The 22,662-nt window shown below is 40.4% G+C and overlaps 1 protein-coding gene across 1 annotated transcript in view; it reads right to left on the reverse strand.

The window, feature by feature from the left end:
- Positions 1–22,662, reverse strand: part of INTS9 (integrator complex subunit 9) — a 943,738-nt gene that overhangs the window by 735,697 nt on the left and 185,379 nt on the right. The window contains exon 4 of the mRNA XM_044062717.1: positions 5,893–6,027. Coding sequence (XP_043918652.1) covers positions 5,893–6,027 — 135 coding nt within the window. The remainder of the gene's footprint in view (positions 1–5,892; positions 6,028–22,662) is intronic.

Genomic DNA, 22,662 nt, shown 5'->3' on the forward strand with positions numbered 1-22,662 from the left:
GCCTGGACTTCAGAGAAGTAAATATCAAACAGGAGAGGACCCAGGACCGAACCCTGTGGGACTCCACTCGTGACTGGTCGACAGAATGACTTGGAGTCAGCTACTTTCACACTGTGGGTTCTGTGAGCCAGTTTGCAACCCACCTAGTAATGTAGGGATTGATGCCTAGCTTAGTAAGTTTTTCTGATTCCTGAGTGGGGAATAGTATCAAAGGCCTTGGCCAGATCAAGGTAGGCTGTATGAACTGCCTTATCTTCATCCACAGCTCCTGGACTGCAACAGTGAATACACTCGAACATCTACATTTATGGTAAGTGTACACAACTGTACTATGTTCATTGTGTTTCACTGTTGCAGTCATTACATTTGGGTAGAATCCCAAAGCTATGGTTGGGAGGCTGGAGCTAAACAGTATTAGGTGCGGCTATAAGGCCTTGCAGCACTGCAGAGGCAAAGCCTGCCCTGGACTTAGAGTAGAGAGGCAAATGGTAATGCTTTGTAAAGGTGTGAACAGAACTCCAAGTAGCAGCCTCTAGAATGTCTTTGGTTGGTACTCATCTGAGAAAGGCTGCTGAAGTAGCTGCAGCTCTGGTGGATTGAGACCTAATGCCCTTGGGCACAGGTTTACCATGGTGTAAGTAGTAGAAAAAGATGCAGTAGCTTATCCACTTTGAAATTGTCTGCTTTGAAATAGCCTTTCCTTCTGATCCTGCAGCATATGACACTATAATTGTTCAGTTTTTCTTAGAGCTTTTGTCCTGCTCAAGTACAATCTTAGCTGTCTGTGTACGTCCAAGGAATGCAGAATTCTCTCCCCCTTGTTCTGCGGATTTGGATAAAAAGTTGGCAGATGAATTGTTCAGTTAAGAGCCACACTGGAAACCACCTTAGGCATAAAAGTAGGATTTGTCCTCAGAGACACCCTGTCTGGATAAAATATGATAAAAGGCTCTACAGCCATGAGGGCCTGTAGCTCTGAAACTCGTCTTGCTGAAGTAATTGCTATCCATGAGAAGAACTTTAGATCAGCGGTAGCAGCTGGTTCAAATGGAGACATGGTGAGCATTTCATAATTGAGGTCAAGGTGATCTTCTAGAAGGCCTTAAATTGTTGGCTCCTCTAAGATACTGCTTTATTAAAGGATGAGAAATGATTGGTGGCTCTATATTGTAATGAGCCGAAATGGCAGAGGCATGGATTTTGATTGATGAGAAAGATAGGCCTTTGTCAAGCATCTCAGTTAAGTATTGTAATATCTGAGGAATATTTGGTTCTGCTGTATCAGTTCCTTGTGCTTGATTCCAAGCACAGAATCTCTTCCATTTGTCAGCATAAGATTTTCTACTACTAGTCCTTCTGGCTTCCAAAATGACATCCATCACAGCTTTACTGAAAGGTGTTGTTTGTATGACTACATGATTAGCCATGCTGCCAGGTTCAGAGTCTGTAGTTGATTGTGCAGGATCTGATTGTTTTGCTGGGACAGTAGTTGTGGTCTTTGAGGCAAGATCCAAGCTGGGTATTGAGCCATGTTCCTTAGGATTGGGTACCAGTATTGGCGGGGCCAGTCTGGGGCAATTAATATCATCTTTGGCTTCTCTTGTCTGACTTTTAGGAGGACCTTGGGTAGAAGAGGCAGAGGAGGAAAGGCGTAAACTGATAGGTTTTTCCAACTGAAGGATAGGGCGTCCACTTTCCATGCTTGTCTGTGATAAGTCCTTGTGCAGAATCTTTTCAATTGATAATTTCGAGGAGAGGCAAACAGACCTATGTCTGGGCTCCCCCATTTCTCTGTTATCATGCTGAAGACTTGTGGATTTAGTTTCCACTCGTGAGGATCCATAAGGTTTCTGCTTAAATAGTCTGCCAGAGGGTTTTATTTTCCTGGCAGGAATTGAGCTTGAAGATGTATTTGGTAGGTCAAAGCTGTGTCCCACAGTGCCATGGCTAATCTGCAAAGGGGGTATGAGTGTGTGCCCCCTTGCTTGTTTATATACCACATGACTGTGGTGTTGTCCGTCTTTATCAGTAGTTGTCCTGGATGAAGTAAGTCCGTGAAGGCTGTTAGGGCATTTTGAACAGCTAGCATCTCTTTCTGGTTGATATGTAGATGCATTTTTTTTGGTGTCCATAAGCCCTGAATGCATCTTCCTGCCATGTGGGCCCACCCACACATAATCTGATGCGTCTGTTAAAGTTTGGCTGGCAGGGGGTAGAGTGAAGGGCAGTCCCATGTTTTGGTGACATGCCTTTGCCCACCATATAAACTCCTGTTGCAGGCAGGGAATGAGAGGAATCGATGTTTCCAGACTTTGTGAATGTTAACTCCATAAACTTTTTAGGTACCACTGAAGTTTCCTCATATGCAGTCTTGCATATGGAATTAGTAGGATGCAGGATGCCATGAAGCCCACAGCCTGCAGAATTTGTCTTGCAGAAGACTGGCTTTTTGTTGCCATCAGTTTGAAGTAAGCAGTCAGTTGCCTTTGCTTGTCTGGCGTGAGGTATGCCATCTGGGCAGTTGTAACCAAGCTTGCACCCAGGAATGTTATCTTTTGAGAGGGTACCAATTGTGATTTTTTTTAGTTTATTGTGTACCCTAGGCGTATTAGAAGCATTTTCACAAACGCCAGGTGTCGAAGAAGAGTGTCCTTGTTCACTGCTTGAATGAGACAGTCGTCCAAGTAAGGATATATTTGTATACTTCTTTGTCTGCAAAATGCAATTACTGGTGCCAGGCACTTTGTAAAGACCCTGGGCACTATAGATAAGCCAAAGGGAAGTGCAGAGAATTGGTAATGCATTAAGCCAGCCTTAAATCGGAGGTATCTTCTGCACAATTGCCTTATTGGGACATGCAGGTATGCCTCTTTTAGGTCTAATGTCACCAGCCAAGCATTCTTTCCCAGCATGGGCAGAAGCTGCTGCAAAGTCAGCATTTTGAATTTTGGAATGTCCAGGTATGTGTTCAAAATCGATAAATCCAGTATTGGCTGCCAGGCCTTGTCCTTTCTGGGTACCAAGAACAGTCGAGTAAAAACCTTGTCCTTTTTCCTGTTCTGGTACTGTCTCTGAATGGCCCCCATATCCATGAGGGACGTAACCTGTTTCTGTGCCTCTGCCCATTGATTTTTTGGCAGATCTGGCCAACCATTTGCCATTGGCAGAGTGTGGAAATGGAATCTGTATCCCTGTGATACGATGTTTAGTACCCACTTGTCCTGGGTTATTAACTGCCAATTTTGAGCAAAAAGTGCTAATTTTCCCCCTATGGGTGCTGCCAAAAGATAAGTGCTTGGTGTAGGCAGAGGGAAGTCATTGAGATTGCTTTCTGTAGGTTTGCGCTTTATCTCCTCCAGATTTGGAAGTGGAAGCGCCCCATTGCTTTGACCTGTATGAATCTTGCGCCTGGTATCTGGAACCCTTAGGGCATCTGGATTTGCCCCTTTGAGCAATGTCCGACACAGGAAAGGACCAATTCTTTGTAGGCCAGTGTCTACTGAAGCTTGGTGGCTGCACTTGTAAGAAGTCTTTAACAGTTTGCATAGGCTTAGCTTTGTCTTCCATTTTCTTTAAAACCTCTTCTGCCTTAATACCAAACAGAGACTCATGCTGTAAAGGTGCATCTAGCAATTTAGCTTTAACATGATCAGGCAAATTTTGTTCCTTTAACCAGGCATGCCGCCTAATCACCGATCCAGTAACTGCGGCCTTGCAGGAGGCCTCTAAGGAATCAAAACCACATTGCAAAGTATGCTTTCCAACTTGTTCAGCTGCATGCAATAATTCCTGCAATTCTTTATTTTCTACACATTCCGAAATCAACATCATTTTCTGTTTCAGCAATCCCATAACATGTTGTTGGTACTTAAGCATATGAAATTGACAGTTTAAGGCCCTGATTGCTAAGGTTGCAGTTGTATAAACCTTTTTCCCCATCTGTCTAGTGCCCTAGAATGTCTGTCAGAGGGGGTAGGATTTTTTGCTTTTGAGGCCTTAACTCCCTTTGGAGCCTGTGAAATAGTTTCAGGATCAGCAGCAGGGTTTCTAAATAAAAATGTATGTGAGTCAGGGACCCTGTAATATCTGTCAGGCTTACTGGGAGCCGGAGGTAAGGAATCAGGGGTCAAGCTTGACTCAGAAAACACATCATCCACAATGTCTAATACAGGGGACATGGCTAAAGGCTTGTGCTGAGGGAGAAGAAGGAAATCCCTGAGCCTCTTTTTTGACTCTGAGAAGTCTTGACTTTCCCAGTGAAAATGCTCCCTCAAAGTATGCAAGGTTTCTCCAAATGAATAATCCTCAGGAAGAGATGCAGATGGAATAGACTCCTCAGCATAAGAATCCTCATAGGGAGGTATAGATAATTCCTGATCAGAAGAAATAGAAACCTAATCTGAAGATTCATAATCAGTGTCTTGCCTAAGCCTCTTATCTGGAGGGGGATGGGTACCCCTGATCAAGGTAATAAGGTCTTCAGCCATTTTGATCATCTGTTTTTTAGGCATACAGGCCTGTGCATGTGGCTCATGCGCCATTTTTTTTAGTTTTAGAAGTTGTTTTGGTCTTTGGTTTTGCAGCTGTCGTTGGTGTGATATAAAAATGTTGAGGTATGAATACACCCTCAGAAGTCTGTGTCTGCTCAGCGGCTCCGGACCCATCTGAGGGAGATACATCCGTCAGTCCAATACCTTGAGTATCTTGCGACATTGCCAGACTCCACATGGATGTCGGTAGAGACCTGCGACTCGAAGGTAGCAGGTATCGGGAGCTGTGAAAGTGCCTGACTCAGTACTGGCGAACTGGCGACTGGCTTAGGAGAAGCTTCGTCGTCTGTTTAGGATCTTGACTGCCTTTCTCTGTCCTTTTCTTTGCGTTTTTTATGTACTCCAATAGTCGGATTGCTATCAGATGACATTTCTGGGTAGTTAAATCTGTTTCCAAAATACTTTGATGCAAAAATATTAACAGTGCGTTGGTTTAATCTAGCACAAAACCGACAGCCAGGCACGCTGTGATCAGGGCCTAGGCAAGGAATACAGTATAAATGGAAATCCTTATGAGGTATTTGCTTCCCACAAGTAATACAATTATTAACTTTTTCTGACATCGGTAAAAAGCAAGAAAAAAGTTTCCCAAACGGGGTACTTAGTTTTAGTGAAGACTTCGGTTCTGAAACTCAAACTTGAATATTTCAGTAGTCGGCCGACCGGCACTTGCGAAATGCTTCTGCTTCGGGCACCGTGCGGCAAGAAAGACTAAAGAAAATGGCATTGGCTGCATGTTTTATAACCCCTGACGTCATGGAAGAGAAGACAGCAACTGACGCAGGACCCAAGATTTTGGAATTCAGGCCGACTGAGGGCAACCTGCCAGGAGATTATCCTAATGTAATGACTGCAACAGTGAAACACGAAGAACATCCAAACTGTGTAGGATCCAGTGTCTGTAGATTCCCTATATCCTTGTTTATTAGGTCCATGATGATACATTCCACAGCTCTGCATATCAGACTCATCAGGCTAATGGTTCTTCCCAAAGATGCTTACAACTGAGAGGGATAGTTCCAGCATATAGGCTGCAGGAGCAATTGGCACTAAAGGCTTAAAATGCGATGACACAATGAACTCCAAACTGCCAAAAAAAACTTTCTAACTGAAAAACAACAACGTTAATGGGAACAAAGACAATGCAATCAATGAACAGCAAGAGAATTCCACTTGATGTTTCATAAAATAAAATCCTACACTTTTGCATAAAGAATGCTGGTGAATAACTGACTAAAGCACATGAGAAGCACAATGAGCCCTAACTCCGTCTAAACAAAGGGAAAATCCTACATAGAAGGTAAGCATTATCTGTCAAGCAGCTGGTAACAAACACACGTACCTGTGGATGTGTAGTCAACAGTGATGATCCAGACACATATGCCACTTTCTCATAATGTGATTGTATAATCCAGTTGCAACTTCCAAGAGAATATCCAGAACTGAGCGGAGAGATCTGGACTGCTCCAAACAGCTCCTAAATGTTAACGGATCACAGCAAAAAATAACATTAAATTCACATCAAGGTAGCATTTAAATGGAATTTCAGTAGAAGAGAGGTGACAGCTTTGGTTTACTGGTCTTATACTGGCTTACTATACAGTTTACAAAATAATTACAAACTTTTGTAGTGGTCAGCTGATTAGCACATCACACACACCTGCAATGGTCAGCTAGCAAGCACATCACATTCCATCTACTTTTGAGTCTCCTACCTTTATCTGTACAATGTTCGCTACACATTCTCTTACTTTCACCAATGCCCTCCCTTAAAATAAACAATAAAAATGAGTACTGCAAATCTAAGTCTCAGTTGATGCTTTGGATGAAGATGAACTTGTGTATTTGTTATGCTATCCTGATTGAAGTCTCACTGCAGTGAGATTATATAAAATTACTGCAGTCTCTCCCTATCGCTTAAGTCATCAGTGTTTATCTCAAATATCTTTGAATATGCTAACATAAACATCAAATGATTAGATGCATGAAAATGCAGTTAGATTTTAGTTACTGTGCCTGTCACTGTATATTTTAGCCACTCCAACACGTCCTAACGCTCTACAGTTTTTATGTCTGCATCTCCAAATGACAAACGGTGCTTTACTTGCACATTTTCATGAGTCAAAATTGTTGTATAACAGTTGGAAGGCCCAAAACCCTAAAAGGCACAAGTTTTTTTTACACGGTACAGGACAGTGGATTCAGCAGCACCTTTAAAGCACAGTATGAGGTGATTCTGGGTTGCTATATCATAGACAACATTTCCTTTATATCACATCTCTTGAAGGAACAGCAAAACAGCAAACTAAAACAAAGAAAAGGAATAAGTAACAGAACCCAACTACCATTAAAAATGATCAAAATATAAGGAGTACATAATGACAAAAAATGTTATACACTCAGAAATGAAGAAAAATAACTGAAAAAACACTGTCCAAACACACCTCATTCTGTCATTGCTACTGTATAAACTGTGTGCTCTGCCTTCTTTCTGAGACTGAAATGAAGGAAAGGCTAGCTGAACATGGGGTATCTCAAGAAAAACTGTTTTAAAATAGCAGGGTTAGAAGACACACAATTAAGAGAAAATATGAGTTTTTTTGTACTAGAGAAACAGGAAGGAGTAAACTACACTAATTTTATGAAAGTACAAATAAGTAAATGGACTGGTGTGCCATAGAAGGATTAGTTAACTGAGAGGGTACATTGTGAGCATGCTCCAAATATGGCCATGAGAAAGCAGCCAAGACCTGTACTACTAAAGATGGAATCATATCAACAGAAAGAGCTGTTCCTGAAAAAAACTGTGGAAGAAGGGAAAAGGATTAAAAAATAGGGACAAGAAGACTTGACTTAAAAAAAAAAAAAAAGATCTGGCCTTTCACACTCCTATTATCCCTTTTCTCTTTGCCTATACTCTTGATATCACTCCCTGGTAGGGAATGCAATCTCTAAAGTCCAAACTTTTGCTTGATCTCATCCCACGCATTACCTTTCTCTTTTTAGTCATCTGTCCCAATAGTCTCGTTGCTTTGCCAGTTTTCTCCAATAAATTCCAGCTCTCTTTTGCCTATTTTCTGTACCTCAACTTGCAGTCATCCCAACTGGCAAAATGTCCTTTCTCCATTCATGTATTTCCTTAGTTCTTACAATACTTTCAGCAAATGTATAGGTTCATAGGTGTTTACTAGGCTAATGACCACAAGGGCCTTTTAAGCCTAGCCATGCAACCCAAATCTCTGACAAGTTCTGATACTCTTGATAACTTTAAGCATGTGCCTGGGGATGAACCATTTACAGGTTACCTGCTTGCAGTAGAGATATAGGTGCCAAACCAAGGATGACTTTCTGATTTCCTATCCAATTGTCCAAGTATATAATATTCTGTATGGTTGCTACTCTCTAAGAATCTGCATCCAATATCCTACTCTCACCTTATTCCTTGACCCCCCCCCACCCCATTCACCATCATGCCTTTCTGCTTTGAGTTATAATTTTCTGCTTGTGTTATGTATATGAACCTTAACTATGTAGCTCTAAGATATCCATACAAAGCTGGTAATCCTAAACCACCTTGCTCTATGGGGAGGGTCAACTTACTGCAGTTAAAATTCTCACCCTCTTCGCCTCTAAAAATAATTCCTTTAATTCTTTATTAATTATTGTCAACAACTTCTCCTTTGGTTGATGAAAGTATGCTTGACCAGTATATAAAACTAAAGTGACTAAAAACCATTTTTCCATAACACAGAGATGTCATTTTCTGTAGTGAGCAAGAAAAAATATCAGCAAATCAAGCCAAATTGATACCGATTACCATACTAATTATATCTTGGAATTTCTGAATCCCTTATTTTCATTGCCAGTGACTCTAAATATAACAGAAATAAATAGAAAAAAAGACACCCCTGGCTTGTTCCTCTGTTAAAACACAGATTATCAGAGAAGTACCCTACCACCTTAATTCTTGTCTCCGATCCTTTGTATAGCCCCCTAATTGACCCTATTATTGTATCATAGAATACAAATTCTTACACTGCCTTCCTTTCAAATTCCAGTCTACTTTGTCAAATGATTTCTCTGCATCAAGTCTCACATTCTGCTTCCCTCTGGATCATCGTTTTATTAATTTTGTCAAATGTTTGTCTCCTCCACAAAACCAAACTGATTCATATCCATCAATTTTGGCAACACCTTTAACATTCTCTCAAGTATAGACAAACACGTTATATTACGGTTTAAAACTGAAATGGGTTTGGAGGGTCTTGACCTCTTCAGGTATTACAGCCACCACAGTTTTCTTACAAGATGCTGGCACTTTTCCTCCTTTTAAAATACTATAAAACAAAACCTTTAACCATTTTATCACTTTCTTCCCTCCTAACTTCCAAACTTACACAGGAATAGCATCTGTTCCTGAGACTTCCCTGTTGATGGATTATATATCACAGTTTTTATCTCCTCCTATCTTAACTATTAATTGTTGACCCTAATCTTCTTCTAACCTTGGCATAATTAAGTCTTCCATAAATATTTCTATTTTTCTTGGTTTCCACATTTCTCTGCTTTACACAAATTGTCATAACATTTCTGACATATCTGTAAAACCTCTACAGGATCTCTGATTATTTTTCTTGTCATAGGCTCCCTAAGTTTGGAGACAAACCTTTCTACTTTCTGTTGCCTAAGTTGTTGTACTAAGTTTTTGTTCTCTGGAGTTGTTATTAAATGCAGTTGCTTAAAAGCAATCTTTCTAAACGTATCCATATTATCCAAATACTTATTTTCCTTTTAGCACTCTGCATTTGATCCTCCCTCCTGTTCCGAGAGATCCCCCCTATTCTGCAATGCTTTTAACCTTTGTCAGCTACTCTAAATAATTCCTATTGTGTCTTAACCCCATCTCTTTATTTCTACCCTAATTTCTAAACTCCTTTTTTGGTTTACCCTACTTAGCATCTCCCTTGAGAAGAATTTTTGACCTTCTATAATAATTCTCAAATAATTTCTACCACCCATTTATTCAACTCATCTTTAAAACATAAGTAGGAAAGCACCAGTGTCACACGTTTACTTGCTTGCCCTACATTTTTATACTACAAGGGAAAATTTGGCCAGGTCATTGTGGTGCATGATCTGAAATAGTTTTTGGATGTGTGTTGAAGCTTTGAATTAATCAAACATGCTCCTATAAAAACTGCGGTGGTGGTGCTGCGGTAGCATTGTCGCCTCACAGTAAGACGTTGTCCTGTTTGATTCTCAGCTAGAGCGTTTTCTGTGCAGAGACATGCGTGAATGGGCATACATTCATTGAAGGTTGTGCGTCAGGGCCTGCAACTCTGCAAATAAAAATCTGCGGCCAATCATTAGCGGACCGGAGTTCCGCTGTGGCGACCCCTAACCAGGAAAAGCCGAAAGACAACAACAACAAATATATATATATATATATATATATATATATATATATATATATATATAAATATGGATATATAATTTATTTATTTTTTTAATTTATCAAAATCTTTTGGGTTTCTAACACCATGATGGGAATGGATCCCATTCCTAGGTCAAAGTATGATAAAAGATCATGAAATTAATACTGTAGTAATCTTTGATGTCAGCCTCTTGTGCCTACATTTTTGCTAACATTGTATTGTTACAATGGGGGAGACGTATCCTATTCCCATATTTTGGGGTAAAACCATGGAGATTATATTCTCCATTTTTTGGATGAGATTATTATTGTATGGGATAGGACTGTATGTGAAATAGAGGGGTTCACTGATTTTTTGAATGCATCTTCCCCTTTTTTGTAATTCACCTATCAATACAACCCACTTACTATCAATTACCTGGATATTACCATTTCCAAAGATTTGTTAAACAGGAGGTGGGTTAGCACTATTTACCGCAAACCCACATACAGCAACAGCATTTTACATTATGAGAGTAATCATCCCCCACATCGAAAATTTGATATCATTAAGTGCCAGTACATTCGTCTTGCCTGTATGGTTTCCAACTGGGAATCGTTCATTAAGGAATGTGAAAAATTAGGCCATATGTTTTCTTGCAGAGAATACTCTGTTGAGCTGGTTTCCCAACTGTGTAAAAATGTTAAAAAAAGGAGAGAAAATGGAGATATTATACCCCTCATTTGTTCTCAGGTGACCCTAGTTGGCGATTCATTTAGGGGGCAAAGGAAAGCAAATAGTTTGGAATTACAGGGAGCCTTTATCACCCAATATTGTAATGAGGCACTCCAAATTAGAAATATTATATGTAAATATTGGCACATTTTCTCCCATTCCAAGGACATGAATGTTGTGGCACGAGAAAAACCCCAGATAATTTTTAGGAAAGGTAAAAAGTACAGTTGTGTATCTACCATAAATGTCGATGTTCGAGTGTATTCACTGTTGCAGTCATTACACTTGGGTTATCCTGCCGGCAGGTGACCCGTAGTCGGCCCGAGTTCCAAAGTCTTGGTCCGGCGTCGGTTGCTGCCGCTTCTTCCCTGATGTCAGTGCGCCAGGGGTATAAAAGTTGCAACTGATGCCATTTTCTTCAGTTTTTCTTGCCCCACATGTCAGGTGCCCCCAGATATGAAGGCTGTAAAGATAAAAATATGCCAAACAACCATGCAAATATCACAAAAAAAAAAATTCTTTTTTCTAAAAGCAAATACACCACATAGGTTGCATAGAATAGAGAAGTACAGAATAGTCCCAGCAAAAAAGGGGGATGGTGGGTGGGTAACCAGGACTGCAACAGTGAATACACTTGAACATCTACATTTATGGTAGGTACACAACTGTACTATGTTCATCGTGTTTCACTGTTGCAGTCATTACACTTGGGTAGAATCCCAAAGCTGAGGTAGGGTGGCTGGGTCTAGATTGGATTTGGCGAGGCTAACAAGCCCTGTAGAACTGCAGTGGCAAAGCCTGCTCTGGATTTGGAGTAGAGAGGTAGGTGATATTGCTTGGTAAAAGTGTGCACTGAGCTCCAGGTGGAAGCTTCTAATATGTCTTTGGTTGGTACTCCTCTGAGGAAGGCTGCTGAAGTGGCTGCTGCTCTGGCTGAATGAGGCCTAATGCCCTTAGGCACAGATTTGCCATGTTGTGCATAACAGAAGTGGATGCAGTGTCCTATCCATTTGGAGATTGTCTGCTTTGTAATAGGTTTTCCTCGTGATCTTGCAGCATATGCTACAAACAGTTGCTCAGTTTTTCTGAAAGGTTTTGTTTTGTCCAAGTAAAATCATAGCTGCCTGTGTATATCCAAAGAGTGCAGAAGTCTTTCTCCTTCATTCTGGGGATTTGGGTAGAAGGTGGGCAAATGAATAGTTTTGGTTTAAGGCCACAATGGAGACCACTTTTGGCATGAATGTTGGGTTTGTCCTTAGAGAAAAACCCTGCCCTGGTGAAAAATGAGGAAAGGTTCCACAGCCATCAATGCCTGTAACTCTGAAACTCTTCTTGCTGAAGTTATTGCTAGGAGCAGAGCAGTTTTCCATGACAAGAATTTTAGATCAGCTGGGCTGGCATGTTCAAAAGGAGGCAGTGTTCATTTTTCTAAAACAAAATTGAGGTCCCAAATAGGTACTGGTGCTCCCCTAGGGGTCTTATATTCTTTGCCCCTCTTAGGTACTGTCGTAGTAGAGGATGTGAAAAAATAGGAGGATCCGTATTGTAATGAGCTGAAATGGCAGAGGCATGGATTTTAATAGAAGAAAAAGATAGGCCTTTGTCCAACATCTCAGTCAGGTATTGTAAAATCCGAGTCATATTAGGGACCAGTGGGTTGAGTCCTTGTGCCTGGTTCCAAGCACAGAATCTTTTCCATTTGTCCGCATAAGATTTCCTAGTGCTGGGTCTCCTGGCTTCCAAAATTACATCCATAACAGCTTTAGAAAGAGGTGCAGTCTGAGTGGCTATATTATCTGCCATGCTGCCAGGTTTAAGGTTCTGAGTTGACTGTGCAGAATCTGATTGTTTTGCTGTGTCAGAAGATGAGGGATTTGAGGTAGAGGACAAGGCGGGCCTTGGGACAAAGTCTTTACGATTGGGTACCAGTGCTGGCGTGGCCAATCTGGTGCAATCAGGATCATTTTTGGCCTCTCTTGTCTGACCTTTAGAAGCACCTTGGTTGAAAGAGGCATCGGAGGGAAGGCATCAGGTTTTTCCAGTTGAAAGAAAGAGCATCCACTTTCCATGCTTGAGAGTGATAAGTCCTTGTGCAAAATTTCTGTAAATGGCAATTGTTAGGGGAGGCAAAAAGATCTGTCTGGTTGTCCCCGTTCCCTTGTTATCATGTTGAACACTTGTGGATTTAGCTGCCATTCATGAGGATCCATGAGATTTCTGCTTAGTTTGTCTGCTAGTGTATTTTTTGTTCCTGGCAGGAATTGTGCTTGCAGATGTACCTGGTAAGTCAGTGCTGTGTTCCACAAAGTCATGGCTTGTCTGCATAGGGGGTAGGAATGTGTGCCCCCTTGTTTGTTTATGTACCACATAACTGTGGTATTGTCTGTCTTTATTAATAATTGTCCTGGATGTATCAGGTCCTTGAAGGGTGTCAGGGCATTCTGTACAGCTAGCATCTCTTTTTGATTGATGTGAAGATGCATTTGTTCCTTGGGCCACGTGCCCTGAATGCATTTTCCTGCCATATGTGCTCCCCAGGCGTAATCCGATGCATGCGTTGTTATTGTCTACCTGGCTGTAGGTAAGGTGAAAGGCTGTCCCTTGTTGTGGTGACAGGCCTGGGACCACCATCGAAACTCCTGTTGTAGGCAGGGAATCAAGGCTATGATTGTCTCTAGCCTGTGACAATGCTGAGTCCAAACACTTTTTAGATACCATTGTAGTTTCCTCATATGCAGTTTGGCATATGGTATTAGTAGAATGCAAGATGCCATGAAACCCAGGGCCTGCAGAATTTTTCTTGTAGGGAGCTGGGTCCTTGTTGCCATCATATGAAAGTAATGAGTCAGTTGCCTTTGTTTGTCTGGCATGAGATAAGCCATCTGGGTAGTTGTGTTCAAGCTTGCACCCAGGAATATTATCTCGAGAGGGCACTCATTTTGATTTCTTTTCATTTACTGTGTACCCTAGGCAAATTAGTAATCTCTTTACAAACGCCAGATGCTTTAGAAGAATGTCCTTGCTCTCTGCTTGAATAAGGCAGTCGTCCAAGTAGGGGTACATTTGAATTTCTTTTGTCTGCAAAATGCAATTACTGGTGCCAGGCATTTTGTGAAGACCCGGGGCGCAGTAGATAAGCCAAAGGGCAGTGCAGAGAATTGATAATGCATTGAGCCTGCTATGAATCTGAGGTATCTTCTGCACGATTGTCTGATTAGGACATGCAGGTATGCTTCCTTGAGATCCAAAGTAACTAGCCAAGCCTCTTTGCCCAAGAGTTGTTGTAGTGTTAACATTTTGAATTTTGGAACATCCAGGAAAGTATTTAGGATTGACAGGTCCAGTATTGGTCTGCATGCTTTGTCCTTTCTGGGTACTAGGAAAAGTCGTGAGTAAAATCCTTGGCCCTGTTCTTCTTGTGGAACATTTTGAATATCTCCCATATCCATAAGAGCTGCAATCTGTTTTTGTGCCTCTGCCCATTGGTTTTGTGGCTGGTTTGGCATACCTTTTGGTTTTGGAAGCGTGTGGAAGTGGAACCTGTACCCTTGAGAAACTATATTCAACACCCATTGGTCTTGAGTGATCATGTGCCAATTTTTTTGAGAAAAGTGCTAGCTTTCCCCCTAGGGGTGCTGTTAACTGTTGAGAGCTTGGCATTTGCAGAGGGAAGTCATTGTGACTGTTTCCTATAAAGGTTGAAATTTGTCTTCTCTTCCTTTGGGGGCAGAAGCACCCCATTGTTTAGGTCTGTAGGAGCCTTGGGGCTGAGATCTGCCTCTTTGGGCTTCTGTGTCTGCCTCTTTGTGGCCTGTCTGACACTGAAAAGGTCCAATTTTTGGAAGGCCAGTGCCTGCTAAATCTAAGTGGCTGCACCTGTAAGAAATATTTCACAGTTTGCATTGACAATGCTTTATCCTCCATTTTCTTTAAAACCTCTTCTGCCTTAACACCAAACAAAGTATCATGCTGTAGTGGAGCATCCAATAATTTCATTTTAACATGGTCAGATAAACTTTGTTCTTTTAACCAAGCATGTCTTCGAATAACTGAGCCTGTAACTGTGGCTCTACAAGAAGCCTCTAATGAATCAAAACCACATTGCAGAGTATCCTTTCCCACTTGTTTAACTGCATGCAATAAATCCTGCATTTCTTTACTGTCAGAACCTTCTACATTTGTAACCATTTTCTGCATTAACAATGACAAGAGATACTGTTGATATTTAAGCATGTGAAACTGGCAGTTTAGAGCTCTTACAGCTAAAGTAGCAGAAGTGTAAACTTTTTTCCCCCATCTGTCCAGAGCTCTGGAATCCCTATCTGAGGGGACAGGATTTTTGGCAGTGGAAGCTTTAACCCCTTTTGGACCCTGAGAAATAGTTTCTGGGTCCGCAGCAGGGTTTTTGTAAAGAAATTTATGACAGTCAGGGATCCTCTAGTACCTGTCTGGCTTTACTGATGCAGGGGGTAAAGAATCTGGAGACAGACTGAATTCAGAGAAAACATCATCAACAATATCAAGCACAGGGGAGACAGCCAGGGGCCTGTGCTGAGGCAATAAAAGGAAATCTCTGAGCCTTTTCTTGGATTCTGAGTAATCCTGGCTCTCCCAACGGAAATGCTCCCTCATGGTGTGCAGAGTTTCCCCAAAAGAGTAATCCTCAGGCGGTGAGGCAGAAGGAATGGACTCTTCTGCATCAGAGTCCTCATAGGGAGGGAGAGAATAGCCCTGGTCAGAGGAAGAATCAGAAGAAATGGAAACCTGAACAGAGGAATCATAATCAGTGTCTTGCGGAGGATGGGAGCCACTGATTAAAGTAATAAGGTCTTCAGCCATTTTAAGCATCTGTTTCTTAGGCATGGATGATTGTTCTGGAGAATGTTGCACTTGTTTCTTTGTTTTTAAAGGTGTTTTTGACTTTGCCTTTGCTGCTGTAGTAGCTTTAATTGTAAGCTGTAAAGGTCTGAAAACACCCTCAGAAGCCAGTGCTTGCTCAGCGGCTCCGGACCCATCTGAGGGTATATTTTCCGTAGGCCCAATACCTTGAGTTTCCACAGGCCTAGGTGGCTCCACTTGGCTGTCGGTTGCGGCCTGTGGCTCTGGGGTAGCGGGTGTCAGGGGTTGCGAAAGTGCCTCACTGAGAACCGGCGACTGGCCTAGAAGAGGCTTCGTCATCGGTTTTGGACCTCGGATACCTGTCTTTTTCTTTGTCTTTGCGTTTTTTTACAAATTCCGGTCATCGGCTGTTCCGACGGCATTATGTAATTAAATCTTCAACCAAAATAATGTAAAGAAAAATCAAACCAACGTTTAATAGTGCGTTTGTTAAATCTAGCACAAAACCGACAACTAGTGATGTCGTGGTCAGGGCCTAGGCAAGGAATGCAGTAAGAGTGGAAGTCCTTATGAGGTATTTGCTTCCCACAAGAAATACAATTATTAACTTTTACAGACATCGGTCTGGAACAAGAAAAATTTTCCCCAACGGGGTACTTAGCTTTACTGAAGACTTCGGTTCTGAAACTCAATTTTGAAAATCTCAGGAGTCGGCCGACCGGCACTTGCGAACTGCTTATGCATCGGGCACCGCACGGCAAGAAAGACTGAAGAAAATGGCGTCTGTTGCAACTTTTATACCCCTGGCGCACTGATGAAGGAGCGACAGCAACCGACGCCAGGCCAACTACGGGTCGCCTGCCAGCAGGATAACCCAAGTGTAATGACTGCAACAGTGAAACACGATGAACATCTTTGAAAAAATGATTTGGAACATGTCACCTTTGACTATGGGTTGGATTACACTAGTAAAAATGGGGAACTTATAAATGTGGCAATTGTGCCCAATGTAAAATGGTTTTGGAAGGTGACCAGGTCAAGGAGAATCATTTTATTATTTATTCGAAAATTCATAGCAATTACAACTCTATAGGGGTTATTTATGTAGCTAGGTGCCTAAAATGTGAACATTTTTATGTGGGAAAAACCAAGAGGAAACTTAGGGAACATATGTACGAGCATGGGTTGGATATAAAGAAAGGGGACTTGAGAAATGCCCTGGCCAAACACATTAGTGAATATAAAGACCATAGTTTCATTTTTTTTTTGTTTTAGAACATGTGCAGAGGGATCTCAGGGGCAGATCTTGGGAATATTTGTTGGAGGCCAATCTCCCTGGCCTTAACGAGAGTTTATCCATTACCAGTGTTTTAAAGTTAAAATCATATATGGTACAATTGGGATGATATAAAAACTTTTTAAATTTCTTTCAAAGGAATGCCATTGTGTGTTTTTAATGTTATATGTGTAACTTACATTTTTGATTGTGTGTATTTATTCCATTTTAAGCATTTTTATTGTTTGGCATTTAAACAGTTAATAGATGGGTGATTCTTATTGGATATGTCATCAAGGGTAGGGTATTCAGGTGTGTTTGACAGTATACTTATTGATTCTGATGAACTACCTGTACAAAAGCACTTAATCCTTCATTTTGTGGACATTAAACCTTTTTTTTTAACATTCTCCTGTGTGCGTTGATTTTGCTCCTGGACCTTATTGCAGCTCTGGTGTGGAAGACTTCAATACCATAATGTTTGCACAATCCCCAGTGCAACAGTTTTGCCACATTATTATGCCTTTCAGTATACAGTCCTGCCATTAATAAGTCACAACCAGCAATGAGGTGTGCAAATGTTTCCAGTTCGGTTTTACAAAACCTACATTTGTCTGTTTCTCCCACATGTTCAATGGACTTTGTAAACCATGTGTATGGAGCCCACTATCTTGGGTTGCCATTACTAAACTTTCATCTCTTGGTTTGAATTTGCCTCTCCTTAACCATTCCTGCATTCATTCCTGATCAACATGAGGTTCTTTGCTCTACTGCCATAACTGTGTTTTTTTCTAAATGACTATAAACTCTGTCTGCATCAATTCCAGTGTATAATTTATATGTTGTCGGAAGGCAAGTTATTGGTCTATAGTTTTTAGGGTAGCTGTTGTTAGCCAGACTGGTGTCAGTTCAGGGTGTGCATGCAAATGGTTCTTACTCATAGATAAATCTTTGTGCAAAGATGTTAATACTTTTAACCAGAAGTTAGGCACTGCATCTGGGCCTAGGATTTTCCAATTGGAGGCTTTTTTTAACTTTGTTTCAATCGCTCTGGATGTTACTTCATCCTCATTTCATATTCTGTACCTTTAAACTACTTCATTTCTGGATTTCAGTTCAGTGTAGTCTTGTTACTGTACCTTCAGGAATAATACGTAAATTCTGTTTGAGTTCCTACTACTGAATTCACAACTTCCATGCCAAATATAATATTCTCATAAATCTCTTTAAAAAAATTTACCCGATACATCCTCATTACTGCAAAATCATGATAAAAGACAATTCTGAGGTAGAAAAGGTTAAGGAGGAAATAAAGTTTAGTAAACAGAGAGACTTCAAGCTGAAGAGGACTATTCTCAGTCTTCAGATAATAAAGTCTGCAGAAAAACTCTGCCAGTGGAATCTTTTCCATTGTTCCAAAGGAAAATCCTTGAGTTAAAGAATAAAAGCCCAGAAGTTGAGAAGGGCTTGAACCAAAGAACAGTGTTGGGAGGTCAATAAGATCAAAAAACGCTAGTTGCAAGGTAAAATTATTGAACGAACAAAATAACTTTTAACGTATAAATCACATTATGTAGTTTAGATGTGTGACCTGTGGTTTTGAATGAAGCTCTGAAAAAGACTTGAAGTTTGTTGACTGTGCTACATTGGTGGAAGAACTGTACAGCATAACCCTCAGTTTGTCATTAATATTTAGAAGTACACTAAAGAGATTAAGGAAGAAAATAAGTAGAGCAAATTTTATTCTTATTAACAGCTGTATAAAAAATATGTAAATTGCATATTCTGTTGTAAAACTGGTATGCTAAAGTATGTAGTCAAGAATATTTTAAATGTGAAGTTTTATCAGTGACTGCTGTATAGGTTAGTGATATTAAAGAAAGTAAGTATTTTTTAAATTTAATATATCCAAGCTTTACACCATAACATTAAAAGACAGGCTGGAAAGGAGCACGTTAAAGTTAATATGATGTTGCATACCTGCCTGTTCTTACAGAGGTGGACATCTACACCAATGTCCTTAGTTTAGTCTACAGACAAGATTTTTTAAGCACATAGTCATGGAAAACATGAAATGATGATAAACATGAAAATGGCAGCTCTTCCTTGCATTCACAAATTAATCTGGAGATAAAGCAAACAGGTGCAAGCAATTCATCATGACAAGTCTGACCAGTATGTCCTGAGTAAAATACAAGGGATCATCATGGGTGCCGGAACCACAAAGCCCATCCACTTTTGCAGGTCATCCATACCTCTGCCCTTTCATTTTCCGCACCTCCAACTGAGTGAGTACACTGCATGTTGCAGAGCTGTGTGTGTGTGTGTGACAATGCCCCCAGCAGGATACATCTGGTGGCTAGAAGTACTCAGGCTCAAACCCTGTACCTTGGGTACAGGTAAAAAGAGCCTAAAGTGCCTAGCCACCATCACTTGTGAACAAAACCTTTTATTCTAGGAATTTTCTAAGGTTATAAAATCAGTATTTGAAATGTGTCCCTAAACCTTTTATTCTAGCAATTTTTTAAGGTTATAAAATCAGTATTTGAAACGGGTCCCTATTTTGGGGCTGTATTCCCCCATTATTGGTTTTGTTCTGTATTTTTGTGCTAAGAGGTTGAGAGCTATGGTGAGAAGTGAGAACTGAATTCACTAAATGATATGATAGCCATTTAAGTTTGTCTTCCCGTATAAGAAACTGCTGGTTTAGCTTAGTGGCATGCTGCTCTGACTGTAGTGCACAAGGTTCTGGTCTGGGTTCAAGACTTGGCAGTGAAATGCATGGTGGTAACAACATTTTATGCAAGCAACTTTCCTAAATTATACACGCAATGTTTAAAATGTGTCCCTGGTTTTTGGCCACCCCCTCCCCCCCCACTGAAAATAAATTCAAGAAGCTGTGCAACATGCCTATGGCTTACACTCTATTGTGATTCTGTGTTTATATATTGTGTGTAGAAGTAGACTTATCATGGAAATGTTCTGAACAGGGCAGTTTTGTCATTATTGGTGCATGCATTTTGCTTCATTGCCTACTGGAAAAATGTTCAAACAATACATTTAAAATGCAGTTGTGTGTGGAAGTAGACCTTTATGATGGAAATGTTCTGAATAGGGCAGTTTTGTCATTATTGGTTAATACATTTTTGTTTCATTGCCTACTGGAAAAATGTTTAAACAATAAATTTAAAATGCGCTCTAACTTAAGTCTAACAAGTGTATAATTTAATACAATCAGGAAGGTGAATCAAGGAATGCATACATGTATGCATGGCACTAAAAATGTGTTTGAAAACAGCCCAGAGGAAAGTGTGAAAGGCTCAAAATCATGGGCAAATCTTAAGCTTTACTCTTGATACCAAAGCAATAGATGAAGGTAAAACAGTTCACACCACATTACCTTGACCTGGCCAAGCCTTTTGGCACAATCCCCTACTCCAGTGTAGTACAAAAGATGAATAATGTAGGAGCAAACACTTACATAACCGACTGCAATGCCAACTTGGCTCACAGGATGCAGGAGATCAAAACAGGGAAGAGACCAGTCACCAATGGAGTCCCCCAGGGTTCGGTGCTGAGACTTCTTCTGTTTGGCATATATATCTCAAAAGTAAAAGGAAATACCAAAGAGCTTTGGCCAGCTAAGTTTGATATTACTGCAAGCTAGGAGAAGTTATTGAATCCCCAAATGACTTAACCATCATGCAGGAAGGTTTGTCCCAAATAATAACTGGTGTCAAAATCATGACAATGCCCTCTGAGAATTGATCCAATTGTTTGGCATTTGGGAATTTGTGTGTACAGTGACCTAACTTTTGCCCAACATGTGCCCAGAGTCATAAGAAACCCTTTCTATATTGCACAGCTTATAAACAAATTGATTGTGACTAGATCTAGAGATGTTGTTGTCCCCCTTTACAAAGCTCTCATTATGTCAATCATTTTGTATAATGCCCACTTTGGCATGTATCTGTCCAGCCCCATGCAACAATTGGAATACCTTCAGAGACACCTTACTAAAAGGATACAAGTCCTAAACAATTGGTCTTGCATGGACCACCTCAAAGATTTATTACTATACTCAGTATCCTACAGAATGCTTAGAGGTGACATGCCTGGCATACAAAACATCCACTGACATAATACAGATGGACCTACTAAACATCAGCAAGTCAAATGGCATCAGCAATACTCAGTCCAGGTATCTGAACTGAATGTTGTGGAGAGATGGATATATATCACAGATGCTATCACTGTTCCGGAACAGACTATCCATAAAAATAAAGCAAACCTCATCCATCCATATTCAAAATGCAACTTGGATCTAAGGATGGGTAATAGAAAATGTACTCCAGGATTTCACCTCATGCCACTAATGGATAGAGGCAGTTCCTAAATGTTGCATCCATTACATGGCCCCCCTCAGATTATCTATGGTATGATCACAGTTGTTCTCACTAGGGCTAATATACAATCATCAGCCATGGGGATAGATAAGACCAATCAGAAAATGTTAATTCAAGCACCAAAAGGAAATTGGCTAAGCTTAAAATGTACTCCAAGTGAACCTATGTTGTGGTAGCAAATAGTTATAAAAAATGTCCCTTTTTAGTTCACTAAGTGCCTCTGTCACACACAGGTCTTTAACAGCTTCCCTTGCCTATGGGGATCATTCTTGCTTTGTAAAATTATTATTGTTTCTTTCATTGGCCAATGCTTTTATTTGGATGGGTAATAGAAAATGTACTCCAGGATTTCACCTCATGCCACTAATGGATAGAGGCAGTTCCTTAATTGCATCATCATTATGGCCCCCCTCAGATTATCTATGGTATGATCACAGTTGTTCTCACTAGGGCTAATATACAATCATCAGCCATGGGGATAGATAAGACCAATCAGAAAATGTTAATTCAAGCACCAAAAGGAAATTGGCTAAGCTTAAAATGTACTCCAAGTGAACCTATGTTGTGGTAGCAAATAGTTATAAAAATGTCCTTTTAGTTCACTAAATCATTGTCACACACACACCCCCAGGCCTTTAACAGCTTCCCTTGCCTATGGGGATCATTCTTGCTTTGTAAAATTATTATTGTTTCTTTCATTGGCCAATGCTTTTATTTGGAGACAAGAAGCTTGTAGATGTTTTTTTTGTTTTTCCTATTAGCAAATGCTTAAGGGACAAGAAGCCTGCAGGTGAAACCAATCAACCATAAAAGGCAAAAAGAGTACGTTCCAAGTGAAATCGACAAGGTACAAGAGAACTAAGAAAATAAAAAGAATTTAGCAGCAGTTCAATGACAATAAATGACCTTTGAAACTATGGGAATTTAACAGTTAAGACAGGTAGCTGCTTCTACAGCAACCTCGGTACTTAAATGCATTAAACAGAACAATGCACAATTTCATTTAACAGTAATCAATGCAGTTTTTTCTTAAGGTTAAAAGTTAAAGTTAACTGAAAGCATTCAAGTTTTCTTCACATATGGGATGGGAATGGAAATAAAACACAGAACAATATGCGTACATAAGAACATAACTCCTATTGTATGCTTTAACATGGGTAACCATAACTTTAAATTGGGCAAATGCCTGTGGTTATAGCCATCAATTTGGGGCAACTACTATTATTTGAAGGGTAGTCTTCCTTTTTGGAAAGTGTATAAAGTTTTGTATGTTTGCTCTGAGATAAATGATGCTGGAGGTTAAAAAATGTATTTACTCTCTGGGAGTAACAGTTTTTTCCATCATTTCCATCAGAATGGCTGTTTTGTCTATTTACATAAAATATACAATGTCTTACAGACAGAGACAAAAAGGAGAGTACTGAACTGTACTAGAACTGCAA

This window comes from Protopterus annectens, chromosome 2.part1 (assembly GCF_019279795.1).
Source record: "Protopterus annectens isolate FY-2018-M chromosome 2.part1, PAN1.0, whole genome shotgun sequence".
Taxonomy (NCBI): domain Eukaryota; kingdom Metazoa; phylum Chordata; order Ceratodontiformes; family Protopteridae; genus Protopterus; species Protopterus annectens.